The sequence below is a fragment of the Myotis daubentonii genome, chromosome 1, assembly GCF_963259705.1.
Source record: "Myotis daubentonii chromosome 1, mMyoDau2.1, whole genome shotgun sequence".
Lineage (NCBI taxonomy): Eukaryota > Metazoa > Chordata > Mammalia > Chiroptera > Vespertilionidae > Myotis > Myotis daubentonii.
In genome coordinates this window covers 94,365,850-94,381,212 of record NC_081840.1, presented here as the reverse complement: position 1 = coordinate 94,381,212, position 15,363 = coordinate 94,365,850, and the positions used below count along the sequence as shown (strand labels likewise).

The window sequence follows — 15,363 nt, the reverse complement described above, 5'->3', positions numbered from 1 at the left end:
ACAAAGTATCATAAATCAGGGTGCTTATAAATAACTGAAATTTATCTTTCATTAGTTCTGGAACCTGGAAGTCCCAGATCAGGGTGCGAGCATGATTGTATTCTGAGCTTCCTTCCAGGTTGTAGGCTGCCAACTTCTCATTGTATCCTCACATGGCAGAAATAGGGCAAGCTAGCTCTCTGGCCTCTTCCTATAAGGGCACTAATCACACTCATGAGGGCTCTACCCTTATTACCTGACTACCTACTAAGTCCCTACCACCCAATACCATCACATTGGGGGTTACATTTCAACATATGAATTTGGGGGAGACAAAACATTCAGTCCATAGCGTATGTCCCTGCTTGATCTGGGCCTTGCTTTCTGTCAACCATTCTACCCATTGTCCAGCAAACTCTAGTCATTCTGACCTTTTGGGTCCCCAAACACCCTAAGTTTTATGCTGTCCTTAGGACAAACTTGCTCATTTTCAGAACCTCTTCCCCCAAATTGTTACTTGGATAACTCTTTCCTGTCATTCCGAGAGGCCCCCCTGGAGCCCATTCAAAGTAGCAGCACCAGGTACTCATCTCAGGTTTAAGTTCTCTGCACAGCATGCAGAACTCCTTGAGAGTTCCACATTTACCTATTGGTTTCTCTTCCTTCCCCACTGGAATATAAATCATAGATATTGGGGATTCTACTAGTATATGAATAGTATATGTTTTGGCTTCTTGGAAAACAGAAAAACTAAAAGTGATTCGTAATTATCTTTTTTTCCCTGGAATGTGAACAGATGTTTTGATGTGGAAGAGATTAGCTGTTTTCTCTTGAAATCTTGATCATGTTAATCATTTCCTCACAAACCCTTTAGCCCTTTTCTCATGAGTAAAAATTTCCTTATTGGAGTCTTAGCAAGCAAGTTTCCCAAACAAAAGTAAAGCCTTTAGTTCTTTCTTATCCATCATTTTGGCTATAACCACACTTTTCCTGGCCAGTCTGGAGGGGCAGCTGGCTGGGAACTGAAGGCTGTGGTTAGGAAGCAGGAAGAGAAGATGATTCTAAGGAATCGTTGGGGCCTCACCCAAAGCAATGAAAGTTGTTGCCTTGGTGGATGGAAACCTATGCACACTGCAGAGCTAGCCAACATGGTTTTGTTGGAATAAATCTGCTTTTCTGAGCACACCTAAGGGTGTCAGGAAGTCGGCAGGACTGAGAATATAAAAGCAGTGGGCCTCTAGGATGGCACTGGAGACCTTCATTGGAAGGCAGCATCTACACTGTGGAAATGACCTTGTTCCTAGATGTCCCTCACTCTGCACCCACATATATCAAAGGCGACACTCTCAGTAGCCTCTCTTTCAGAAATGGGTTACCGTTAGATATCAAGTGGCTTAGAATTTACTATCATCTGATGCAGCCCATTCAGGCTCCACTGCTTGGTTTTCAGAATCAGAATCCTTCAGGATCTGACTTCACCAGTTGCATTTTCCAGATAAGTCTGGTTTCTTTGCTACCTTGTTCATTCCTGCTTTCAACTCTTCTCCCTGCCTGTCACTTTCTCCCTCCTCATGCCTATCTCACAGCCAACTTCCTTCAGGACGCAGCTGACATTTTTATGTAATCCAGCGAGAACTGTGCTGGACTCAGACACAAAGAAACTTAAGGCGCCTCCGTCAGGAAGCCTCCTCTAACCACTGCTTTCTCCCTTCTTTAGTGCCCTGTGGTCATCATCTGGGGTCACAGTTTGGAAAGTCAGTGGTCACTGTGGTCTATATTGTCAACCTGAGCTTCTTTGGTAGCCCCCAAATACAGACCAATACTGCATGCCAAGCAGGAAGCTTACGGAAGAAGGTGAAAGAAGGTGCTCACTGATCTCTTTCATCGACTGAATTTCTCTAAAGAGAGTCAGTTCCCCAAAAACTCCTTTTATGATCATTCACATTTCTAGGCCTTACTTGTCATTGGGCTTTTCCCCACTTGACTAAATGCTTACTGCTTCACCTTTAAGACAGCCCATACTCCACCCTAGCTCGGTAGCTCAGTTGGTTAGGTTCAGTATGCCATCCCAGTATGCCAAGGTTGCAGATTCAGTCCCCTGTCAGGGTAGATACAAGAATCAACCAATGAATGCATAAATAAATGGGACAACAAATTATGTTTCTCTCTTTCTCTCTCTCTCTCTCTCTCTCTCTCTCTCTCTCTCTCTCTCTCTCTCTCTCAAAACAATCCATCAGGCAGCTCATACTCACCTTCTCCTGCCCTGTGCCCTGGGCCCCTTCTAGGTGTCCTGTGGGCTTCCAAATCACTTTCACTTCTCCACTCCCGGTGCTGGGCCCCTCTACTGGGTTTAACTTCTCTGTGTACCTTAGTAACCTCCGCCCCACTCCCCGGCTGTGGGCCTCTTGGAAACAGGGACAACATACTGTCTGGCCTGATAGAAGATTATTTGACTTGGCGAATTTAAAAAATGCACAGTGCAAAAAAGGTTTCCCCCAACGAACCTCAAAACTATATTAGAAGAGAATGTACATTCGAAGGCACACTGCACGAACATGGAAGGTACTTGACGTTGCCCAGTGTGTTCGTTTGCTCAGACTGCCATAGCACACTGCCACACAGTGGAGGACTTAAACAACAGAAATTTATTTTCTCACCTTTCCGGCAGCTGGAAATCCAAGATCAAGGTTTCAGCAGGTTTGGTTTCTCCTCAGGCCCCTCTCCTTGGCTTGTAGATGGCTGGCTGCCTTCTCACTGTCTTCACATGGTCTTTCCTCTGTGTGCGTGCATCCCTGGTGTCTCTCTCATAAAGACACTACTCATATTGGAGCCATATGACCTTATTTAACCTTAATTACCTCTTAAAGGCTCTATCTCCAAATATGTTATAATTTCAACATATGAAATTGGGGGGAGAATGCAATTCAGCCCATAACACCCCAGATATTGAGAAGACAAAGCAGCCAGAATCAAAGCATACTGGAACACAAGGAATTAAATTGATCTGGTCTATTAAAAGAAGAGGCATGTGTTTGTGTTTTGGAAATTTCTGAACAGATTGAGGCCTGGAAGATATTGTGAAACTGAATTCTAAGAATAAAGATATTTTTATTATTGAAGTAGGATTTATTGAAGGGGAAAAATATTGAAGGCAGAGGTTCCATGAAATAAAGCTTTAATCTTCCCAGAGTGGATGGGGAGTCCCCCCAGGAGCAGAGTGTACAGATGCCAAAGCCAAATGAAGTAGTGAGGATTAAGGGTAAGGGCCTGGGAGACAGGCAGGGCCACTGCCCTGCATGGGAGCGGAGAGATCCCAGGGCTGCCAAGTTGGGACTTGATTGAGGGAAAGACTGAGAAGATAGATTATTTCTCTCTATAGGCTGGGTAAAAAAATGTACATATCTGTCATCTGGGCCTTGAGGTTTCACATTGGAAAATGCTTTGCTTGTAACCTCTCTTAATCACAACCTGCATATTTCAAGAGTACCTTCCCCTTAGGACTAAATAAATGTAAATAGGGGAGATGGTTCTTAGCAAACACACATTTATAACCAGCCTAGCTCTGGGGCACATTAAGACCACATTGCTTTTGTATTCGTGTCACCCGGTTCTATTATTCTTTTGCTGCCTGGTTATGTGAGCCTTTGTGAATTTAAAGGCATTTTGCTGTAACACTGCTTTTTTATTATCCCAGCATCACTGCTAATAATTCTCAGACTGTTCCGTCTGAAATTAACAGCACAGTGCTGTACTCTTTGGCCCTATAGGGGAGCAAAACATTTTACTCAACCCATTTAGGGTCCTTGGTGGGGTCTGAAAATTAAGCTGACAGAGACATATTAACAGGAGAAAAGTATACACATTGTATTGAGTTTTTGCATGTACTTGGGAGCCTTCACACGAGAATGAAGACCTGAAGAAGTGACTAGAGCAGGAAGCTTTATACCTTATAGACAGATAATACATTTGTGAAGAATTGAGAAGATAAAGGGATTTGGAGCAGGGGTAGTAACTGATGAAGAAATAACTAGGAAGATAATGGTGAGATAATAAGGTTTGTTTGCCAGTTTTTCTGGTTTTGTCTCTGGGCTGGTAAAAGTCTGTCTCCAATACAAAGGGAATTTATTTATTGCCTTTAGACAAGTGGTGGTGGGGGCGGGGAGCTTTCTCTGCTTCTTAATTTGTCTTTAGCTCAGAATAATTTTTATGTCAAAGAGGCATATTTTGGGGTGACATATGCTGGTTTCCTTCAGCCCTCATTTTATTTTATTATATCTAATTTCTAGAGAAATAGATTTTGGAACCCAGTTTTCATTATTAGCACAAGGACTATCTTGTAGTGAATGTGTGGAGGATATTGTTATAAGACATAAAACATTTTAAGTTAAAATTGGCAGTAACTTTTAAAGTAAGAAGATACCTATCAAAATTAGATGGGGAAGTTCAAGTGCATATAAAGAACAAAATGGTTTGCAAAAGCAAGTTGTTCTAAATCAATGTCAAAGTTTGACTTGAGAAGAGTAGAGAATTTTTGAATCATGTCTTTGTCTTCTCCCTTAATCTATATATATTCTAATGCTTTGCATTTTTTTAAATTTAGGACTCCATGCACACAGGAAGCTTGCCATAGAAGGATTAGAGAGTAACCTGTCTTTCAGATCAGCAGCCCACCAACCATGGTCTCTAGGCCTAGAAATGAGACATGACCCTCACAAGTCCAAACTTATTTCCTCATTAGTGATTCTGGGATTCTGGTTGCTCACAGGCAGTTTTGAAAATGAGTGGTTGTCTAGTTAGCTTAGGCTGCCTTAACAAAGTACCAGAGGCTGGGTGCCTTAAACAATGGAAATGTACTTCTCACAAGTCTGGAGTCTGGGAATTTCAAGATTGAGGTGCTGGCAGATTTAGTTCCTGTTAAAGGCTCTCTCCCTGGCTTGCAAGCAACCGCCTTCTCACTGTGTCCTCACATAGTAGAGAGAGAGCAAGAGAGCACTGGTCTCTCTTCCTCTTCTTATAAGGTCACTAATCCCATCATAGGGGCCCCACCCTCATGACTTAATCTAAACCTAATCACCCCCAAAGGCCCCCACCTCCAAATACCATCATTTTAGGAGTTAGGGCTTTAACACATGAATTTGTGGGGGTAGATAAACATTCAGGCCTTTGCAATGAATGCTTAAGGAGAGTTTGAAAAGCATAAAATGATTTGCTAATTTAAGGTATTTTTATTAGTACTTGTTACATTTTTTATTGGCAAGTTTTTAAACATTTCCCCAGTGCCTTGGTTTCTAAGGAAACCAGATTTTTTCTGAGCAATCTTCAGAAAAAATAAAGATCTGGTGCAATTTGAAATTGAATAAGGGAAATAGCAAATGTGCAGAGAATTGGGACTCTGACAATACATACTACAGCAGTATCTTACATTTCAACTCTGAAGCTCCAATTCTTACTGTATTGCTACCCTATTGCAGTGTGTAAATATTATTATTCAAGAGAATATATTAACACCTGATAGATTACATAGCAAAAAAGGAAACTTTGAGAGAATGGGAAGCAGGAAAGATCAGTTTTGAGGGAAGGAGACTATCTGGCAGTGTGGGCCATGTAGTACTAAAGGTAGGGTGGGATGAGGAAAGGGTGAACAATCTTCCCTGAGGTCCTCCAGCAGCTTTCAGAGCAGAGGAGTGAGTAGCAGGCATACGAGTTGTAAGAAAGCACTGGAACACTCATATGCCATGCCATTATTGGAGGGTGGGCTGATGTTAGAGAATGAGGAGGGGCACAGTCTAAACAGACTTTCCTCCTTCATAGCTAATGCTGCCTTGATTGGCACCAACCATGCACAGCAGCTGGCATAGAATGTTGAATGAATAGTCAAATAAGTGGTTAAGTCAAGTGAATCTACCCACTCACCCTGCCCCTGGTAGCAGTACATCTTCTGCCCTACATCCTCAAGCTCTGCAGAGTTTCAGACATTGAAACTCATTGGAAGAAGGTTCTAGGGAAAAAAAGACTGGCAAGAACGTGGTGTCAGTTGCCAGGAGGGGACATTTTGGGATTTTGGTTTACCTAAGGAGGGATTGTTTAAACAATACAATCACCAAAATGTAGTTTCTCCCCAGTTGTTTCAATTTCTTTTCACTCTTTCGATTGCTTTTTATTTCTCCTGAGCATCTTCCCTTTCTTATCTAGATTGCTTAGTTTGCTTTGGAAACAAGACATTATCCAAGTACAACATCTCTTGGAATGACCGTAGGTAACACGTAGGCCTTTACAACTGCAATTGTGTTTAGGTATCTGTGGTTTAGTTATTGCACATTAATTGCCATGACTTGCAGGTAATTAATCATGGCCTTGAGTGTTTGTGAATGTGTGTGTGGTGTGGCCAGAGCATGCTTTAACTCTATTGAAGCTGTAGAAGTTATTTATGAAACTTAATATTTATGCCCTTAATATTTCAAATAAATCTTTTTCATTTTGAATTTGGAAAATTTGTTTCTTTTTTATAGAAAAAAAATAGTGTTAATATATCTCTTGAAGCTAATTTCTAAGATGGCTTAATTATTTGAAAGAAGTACTGTTTTCTTAGTGAAGTATATATTCTAAGACCTGGAAGGCTAAGGTGTTAGTTGAGTTATTTCTATTCAGCATTGTATAGTTCTGTTATTTTGGTAAACTCAGAGTAGCATCAAATATCAAAATGAAAGGGTCTATGGAAGTTGTTCACCAGGCTTTTTGACCTTCAAAAAGCTCTTTCTTTGTCTAGGCCCCTCTTTTTTTAATGGATAGTTTTTATTGTTGACAGTATTAGAGATGTCTCCTGTTTACCTCTCTTTGCCCCCATTCTCCCAGCCCCTACCCACTCCCCCAGATCTGTAATAATATGAAAAATATATTTAATGCAATCTGAAATTCAAAGCAAATTAACATAAAATATTATCACCAAAGTCGGTGTGGTGGGGGACAAAGCAAAGCAATGTAATAGAGTATAATTTCCTTCCCTCTTTTTTTTGTAAATCACATGTGGCTTTCAGGCTCTGTACCAGCCTCGAAGAACATCCCCCTAACCTCTCTTGGAAATAGTTGACTAGATTAACACCCTCATTTTACAGATAAAAAGACTGAGGTTTAAAGACTCAAGGAATGCTCACACACTCAGCATATTAGGAGCATAACTCATTCAAAAGCCCAGACATCCTGCTGGCTGCTCCATGCTGCCCACAGAACCCCCACCTGGGTCCTTTAAGGATACTGTCTGTGTGAGGGAGACAACTTTGCCAGCATCATCTCCCTGTATCTGATGATGTTGACGTTTCTGAAGGTTATCCTGACTTTACATTGTCACAGCAGCAAGGCGGCAGAGGCCAGGGGAGACCTGACAAGCCTGGCTAAGTCTGTGGATCCTGGCTTATTTTTATTTCCTTTATTTCACTCTGGACATTTGTACCACCATAACATAGAAATGCTTCCTTAGTAGAGCTACTGGGGAATAATGGGGACAAAATCTCTAACTCTGAAAATGGATTCATTTATGAAATAAAATTTGGGTCTTTTACCATATTGAAAGCCTTTACTCATGGTTGTCCCTGAATAATTCAACAGCTCCTCTCAAACTACTCATTTGTTCTTTCTTTTTTTTTTTTAACAGTGTGTCCGGTGGAGAGTTGTTTGATCGAATAGTGGAGAAGGGATTTTACACAGAGAAAGATGCTAGCACTCTGATCCGCCAGGTCTTGGATGCTGTCTACTATCTCCATAGAATGGGCATCGTCCACAGGGACCTCAAGGTGAGGCCATCGCTTAGCAACATCCTTCAGCTGCTCTCCAACTCATAATGCACCTGTCCAAGAGGATTGGTTCCAGAGGAGGGATGGGGTTGCCTTGATGTAGATATGGGTGGAATAATGGTGGACATTTGTGTACTGTTGGTCATCTGGGCCTTTGTGACTCAGACGTAGCTTGAAGGAGGATGAAGATGAGTGGGGCTGGCCATTGCCTGGGAGATTTTATAGTCATGCTGCCAAAGGGCAACCAAGAGGTACATTATGTATTGATTGAAGTCTACCTAAAAGGTAATTTTGCCCTAACCGGTTTGGCTCAGTGGATAGAGTGTCGGCCTGTGGACTGAAGGGTCCCAGGTTTGATTCCGGTCAAGGGCATGTACCTTGGGTGCGGGCACATCCCCAGTAGGGGAGTGTGCAGGAGGCAGCTGATCAATGTTTCTCTCATCAACGTTTCTAACTCTCTATCCCTCTCCCTTCCTCTCTGTAAAAAATCAATAATATATATATATATATTTAAAAGGTAATTTGTTTAAGATGTATAGGACCCAAAGACCCTTCTTCCAGTGCAGTTCTCCAGTCTTCTCCTTATTGCATCTCTGTTTCAGTACAATATGCTCTATGAAAAAAAAAAAAAAAGGAGAGAGTCTGTAGAGGGCAAGAGATGAAAGAGAAGGGAAATGGAAGGTTATCAGGAAAGATAGCGATTACAGCCACTACAATGTCCTGGGTTCCTTTCTTATCTTTTCCTTGTGGGGCTTTGGCATCCTTGCCCTTCACTCAATAGCACTGAAGGATCTGGGCCATACTTGGGCACCTTGGAAATACATTCCTCCCCAGATCTGTGTCAATACCAAAGGGCAGATAGCAAACATATCATTTTGAGGAACAGTACAGTCAGCATTGTTGACCCAAGGTTGTAATGTGGCTTCATCTACAGCAGCTCCAGGTCTAACCCCAGGGCTCACTGCACCCTTCCAGGTAGAAATTTACCTCAGCATGCATACCCACCACTCATATCATAAACACAGGGATTATATTGCACTGAAGCCATATACACGGCTATTAGAAATCTAAACCAATTTAAAGAATAAATTCTAAGCAGGAGTGAAAATGGAATTTCAATATCTCCCATTATCTGGTACCAGGAGTCAAGGTATAAAATGGTGTAGCTTTTCCTTTCATAAGCACTCACTGTGAAGTTTTCTCTTCTTCTCTCCATGTTATCATTTTCCATTGAGTAGGCTAATGGCTCCCAAATGTCAATCTGTATCAGGATCATCTAGAGCAGTGGTTCTCATCCTTCTGGCCCTTTAATACAGTTCCTCATGTTGTGACCCAACCATAAAATTATTTTCATTGCTACTTCATAACTGTAATGTTGCTACTGTTATGAATCGTAATGTAAATATCTGATATGCAGGGCTGTCTTAGGTGGCCCCTGTGAAAGGGTCGTTCGACTGCCAAAGGGGTCGTGACCCACAGGTTGAGAACCGCTGATCTAGAGGGCTTGGAAAAACACAGATTGTTGGCCCCACTCCAGACGTTCTGACTCTGTAGGTTTGCAGTGGGGCCGGAGAACTTGCATTTATAAGGAGAGTCTGGGTGATGATGATGTTGTTTGAGAACCCCTCTTGGAAAACTGCCGGGTGAGAGTATTTGGAAATGTCAAGTCCTTACCTGTCACCCTTTGCAGGCTTCTTCTTTTTGTTTTTGTTTTTGTTTGTTTGGTTTTTGGTTAATCCTCACCCGAGGATATTTTTTTCCATTTTTTTTTTTTTTTTTTTTTTTTTAGAGAGAGAGAGAGAGAGGAAGGAAGGAAGGGAGGGAGGGAGGGAGAGAGAGAGAGAGAGAGAGAGAGAGAGAGAGAGAGAGAGAGAGAGAGAGAGAGAGAGAGAAACATCAGTGTGAGAGAGACACATCAATTGGTTGCCTCCTGCAAGCACCCTGACCAGAGCCAGGGATCAAACCTGCAACCCAGGTATGTGCCCCTGATGGGGAATTAAGCCTGAGACCCTTCTAACCACTGACCAACTAGCCAGGGCCTTTGCAGGTTCCTTGGCAGGTGAAATGGGCTGTGAGCACAATGAGCTAATCTTAGGACCTGGAGATCCTTGAGGGCTAAGTAAGGGCTATATAGAGAAGATGATTTAGCTGGCACTTCTATGCCAGTCAGCAGTGCTTCCCCTGCTCTCTATGCCCTCACCAAACACAGAATCTATGCTTCCAGTACACAGCAGGCAGCCATCTCTGAACAAGTTAGTGTGGCGACTACGAAGATGTGATGTGATGGGCTGGTTGTCTATACTTATTAGAAATAATTTCTAAGCAGGAAAGACATTTCCCAGAGGGGCAGTGTTTATTTCCCCCATATAAAGGCAGATTGGCTGCATGGGAGATATCATTTTTCACTCCTCACATAACTCTTTTGGTAAAACACTTGCAGCTTCCAGCCGTGGAGCTTTAAGATCACCCACCAGGCTTATAATTATGGAAGGAACATTGCCATTTTAGGGCCTTTTTGTGATCTCTTTTCAACAACACGAAGGAATTTGATCTATGTGGAGGAAGTTAATGTTAAATTTTCATAAACATCTGAGAAAATTAAAACAAGCTATATTATTTAGGCTACAGCAATGGAGAAGATGATCAAGTTAATTTAAAACTAAGGCACAGCCCTGGCCAGGTGGCTCGGTTGGTTGGAGCATAATCCTGTGCACCAAAAGATTGCAGGTTCCATCCCCAGTCAGGGCACATATGGGAGGCAACCGATCAATGTTTCTCACATCGATGTTTCTCTCTCTCTCCCCCTTCCTCTCTCTCTAAAAACAACAACAAAAAAACAACAACAAATAAACAAACAAAACAACATCCTCAGATGATGATTAAAAAAAAAAAAACAACTAAAAAGAAAAAATGACTAAGGTATATTCTGGGATACTTTCCCACCCCACATTTAAATATGCTTTCTTCCTCCAGAAAGGTATTGTTGTATCTTCTTGCCCCAGAACACTACTAGATACAATCAGTTGTTCTTTTTTCAAAATAAGAGACTGAGACAGGAAATGCCCACTACTGCCTCCTCAGATTAGGGTAGGGCTTCTCCGCCCTGCACTAGTGACACAGGGACCTGGATCATTCCTTGTGGTGGGGCTGTCCTGTGCATTGTAGGATGTGTAGCAGCACCCTCGGCCTCTACCAACCAGATGCCAGTACCACTCCTGGAGTTGTGACAACCAAAAATGCCTCTAAGCATTGCCAACTGTTCTCTAGGGTGCACAGTTGGCCCCAGTTGAGAATCATCATATTGAATTAGGAAGATGGTTGATTATGTGTAACATTAACTTTACAGGAAGTGTTGACCCAGATATTTTAATAGCTTGTCATGTGAATATTAAAGGGTTGGTTGACCTTCCAACTCAGGTATTGGCCACCAATTGTCTTGCAAAGATGCAATAAATATAGTAAGCTAATTTTTCAGGTGAGTCCTGAGCCTCCTAGGACCCCAGGAAGAATTGAGAGATCTCCCCATCTACCATAACTCTCTCCGACAGCCCTCCTAATGCCCTCGGGGGCCTCCATCCAGGTTATCCCTGAAGTCTGTCCTCTCTCCCACTTTCTTCCCTGTCCCCCCAACAAAAAGCCCTATTGTCTTTACTAGTCTTGAGCCAATTAAGGTATTTATCTAAACTGAATGACCAGTCCATTGAATCCTTCTTAGGGATAATTGTCCTTTGAAAGAGCACTTCGAAGTGGATCTTCTGTAGGAGGAATGTTTAAGAAGGATTTTGGGCCCTTTGGTGATCTCCTACCTGGACAAAGCCTTGTTCAGGAGCTCACTGACTTTATAGCTGCACAAGTGCTGGTACAAGAAAGATTGTAACTCAGGAACTTAAAAGCAGAAAGCTGCTCTCTGCACCCTTACTGTTCATCAAAGGGTAACCCCTAAGCATTCAGAGAGAACATGAAGAACCACATGCACTTTTGATTAGATCATTGCCCCTACTTTCTAAGCATTATTCTTATTTTGACTATTAGCCCACTTTATTCTCTTTTAAAATGCATCTCAAAATCATACACTGATTTTCTTCTGATCTCATCTTTATCCACAGAATTAATGTCGCAGTGACTGTTCAATGCCATTTCTTTTTATGTTATCATTTTGGGTAAAGTATAGAGGGGAAAAAATTGGGGTTCTGTTAAAGAAAAACAAGTGTTCTGACCCTTGTTAAATGGTAAGGAAGATTTTATTCAAGACTGGTGCAAGAGGGTGTTCCAGTATCAAAATATGGAAAAGAATCCAACTAAACTCCAAATTCAGCAAGGGAGGTGAGGGTAGGAGGGCGATACTTATGTGCTCGAGCAGAGTGAGGGGTCATGGATGGACAGTTACTAAGAGGAGACATCAAGGGTAAGGGGATCCTTGCTAAAAGCAGGCCAAACACTTACACACTGACAGACAAAGGAGACTTACCAAACTTGAGTGGACACCCCTGAGCCTTCTTTTTGACTAGGTCCTGACCTTGGGTTTACCTTGAGTCCATTGGCTCTGCCCACTTAGTTCAGTCTTAGTGAGAATCCGGACGATTTAGCAGAAATCCCCACCCTTCATATCTGATCAGACGCCTTGTTCCCTGCCCTCCATATCCAGCCATCCTGCAGCCAGAGTTTTCCTTATCCCTGATGTTGCCTCTTAGCCACTTTTTTGTACACTGACCCCTACCCTGTCCTTTGGCTATAAATCTCCACTTGTCCTTATTGTATTCAGAGTTGAGGTCAGTCCCTCTCCCCTACTGCAAACCCCACTGCAGTAATCCCCCTGAACAGTCTTCCTAACCATCGTTAACAGGTGTCTGAATAATATTTTAAATAACATCAAAGGGTGGGGATGAAGAACTTGACCAGATAATCAAGAGTGAGGGATTCCCTCTGAACTGACTTAGCAGGATTCTGGCAAAGACTGGGCTGTGCAGGCCCAGCAAGGACAGGGAGGGACCCAGAAGGCCAAGGTCGAGGTCTGGTCAAGAAGGCTCAGACAAGCCTGACTAAGGTTTGGTCAAGAAAAGAGTCTTGGTCAGTTCTCACAATTTCTCCACAGCAGCAATTGCACCTCAGAATCCCCCTCCCCTAAAGGAATTCTAAAACCCAGAGGCCTGTGCCAACCTCACATTCACCGGAGAACAGTATCCCCAGCCATTCAGTACCCTCTCCGCTGATTCTGCTGCACAACTAGGCTGAGAACCACTTTTTTAAATTAGTCAAGTCATTCTACAAAAGAGTAGTTCCTAAAATGCAATACTTAGGAACCAAATATTCACCACAAGCCACCGACAAGAGAAAATATTGCCTCACTCCTGGGGTTGGGAGGAAACCCAGATCCGAAATGGTATGTATGGGCAAGTGAGTTCCTCAATGCAGACTCTTCTTCTGCATTCCCTTAAGGTTTGGTACAAATGAGGGACATGATTATGTTTCAGTTGGTATAGTTTCAGAGTTTTCTGGGTGGGGGGACATAACTGGACGACAGCAAAGGTGTCAGTCCTTGACATTATCTCCTTCAGTGACAACATCATTAATTGAACAACTTTTCCAGAATGGACAAGAAAAAAGTGAGCGCCCCTGTGTTCAGGTCTCAACCTGGCAGTGCAGGAACCGTTCTGAGGCTGACACACCTCCCTCACTCTCCACAAGTCCTGCCCCCGTTCTTTGCCAGGAACCCCGAGATTCCTGGATTTTACTTAAAATGCTATGCAAATGAGGCTTCATTGTCTCCCCCTTGCAACTCCTGTTGTACAGCAAGGCAAACAGCAGCTCAGGGTACTTAAGGACACATGGCTGGAAAGTGCTGGGTCTTTCAACTCCCATTCATTCCCTGCTGACATCCCTCTGCTGGCCAGGGAGCAGAACAAGCAGGTGTCAGCTGGCTCAGGAAAGGGGAAAGTGAGCACATCTGCTAGAACTACGGGATGGGCAGTGGGCAGGCATTGCTGAGGGCAGGGGGAGCGACCCTTGGGTTAGAGAAGGGCTGCTAACAAGGGTCTGGTGAAAGAACAAAATAGCACCTGCAAAAGTGATTTTATTTCTGGGTCTCCCTTTCTCCTAACCCAGGAAATGAACCGACAAGTCTGAGATCCCCAGCGTCCTAGGGCTAATCTAAAAATAGAGGGAGAGGCAACGTGTATTTATTTGAGACCAACGAGAATATTTGTATTTGGGTATCATTAATCCAGGCAGAAGCCCAGATCATGTTCTGATTGGGAGACAAAGGCTAGGGAAGGGGAACAACTCTATCAGTAGAGGGGAGGTGTTTCTGTTGGTGCAGGTAACATAACTTAGGGATGTTCATTCTCAATAATGTTTTTAATTTTCAGTCCATTAGCCATAAGAACTGCTTTCATGTTGTCATTGTATACAGTGCTTTTGGGAAACAACATTTCCCTCAGCCCAGTCCAGGGGTTATTTTGCCCTGTCGGTACCATTCGAAGGTCTGAGGCATCAGCCTTGCAGGGCAGTCCCTCTGGCATGGCAGCTCTGCTTACCTTACTGTTTTCACTGGATTGCCTCCAAACGGGGTTAATTTTTTTAAGTAGGGAAAATATTAATAATGGGACAGGGACTAACATTTATTGAAAAGCAGTAAATGCCCTCTCCAGTGCTTCATTAAAGACCACTTTTCTTAATGCATTCACTACATCTAAAGGTCAAGTATATTTTTGAATAGTGAATAGATTTTTGTGGTTTGGTGAGTCCACAATTAGCCAGCTCTAAACACAGTTTGTAAATACTTTTTTATTTTCTTTTTAGCCTGAAAATCTCTTGTACTACAGTCAAGATGAGGAGTCCAAAATAATGATCAGTGACTTTGGATTGTCCAAGATGGAGGGCAAAGGAGACGTGATGTCCACGGCCTGTGGGACCCCCGGCTACGTTGGTGAGGACAGTGTGTGTGTGTCCCTGCGTGTCCCCCTCACCAGTCTTCTTAAGCATTTGAGGCTGGCACATGATCACAGCTGCCTGCATTCCCCTGAGGGAAGAATAAAAAGAGGGAGAGACACTGGAAGGAGCTGGAAGGGAAGGGATTCCACTCGAAACCTTTTAAGAGTTGGGGAGAAATCCTGTTTGATTTGGGTGAGGGCCTGACTGGAGGCCAGGACTTGATTTGGATGAATTCCCAGATTCTAATACCAGAAAAGTTCATGTGTTTATGTTTTCAAATGCTTTACAGTGAGAGGCTGAGATAACAATAAGGTGCAGACACAAATAAAACATTTAAAATGTTGAGTTAGAAGCAGCTGGAAGCCAAATGTTGATTGGAGGACTCTGGTTGGAACCTTAGAGAAGTCACTCTCATGAATTAGCCAGTCTTGATCTGCACTGGAGAAACAAAGAATGAACGTTTTCCTTAAAATGAGAAGCCCAGGTTTTTTTGTACTAAACATGGGGATGCCGAGGAGGCTACTGACAGATAGGAACACACGGACCCTGAGATTCACCTTCTGTCTTCTGGGACCTGGAGAAAAGCCATTGGAATTCTTTGTGAAGTTTTTGAGACTTTCATTTACAGGGATATATTCATTCATTTAGCAAATGTACATTAAAGTGC

General features: G+C 42.8%; 1 protein-coding gene across 3 annotated transcripts in view; it reads left to right on the top strand.

Moving 5' to 3' along the window:
* CAMK1D (calcium/calmodulin dependent protein kinase ID) overlaps positions 1 to 15,363 on the top strand; it is a 391,598-nt gene that overhangs the window by 324,892 nt on the left and 51,343 nt on the right. For all 3 annotated transcript variants that reach the window (XM_059711261.1, XM_059711259.1, XM_059711260.1), the window contains 2 exons: positions 7,628 to 7,766; positions 14,565 to 14,691. In XM_059711261.1, coding sequence (XP_059567244.1) covers positions 7,628 to 7,766; positions 14,565 to 14,691 — 266 coding nt within the window. The remainder of the gene's footprint in view (positions 1 to 7,627; positions 7,767 to 14,564; positions 14,692 to 15,363) is intronic.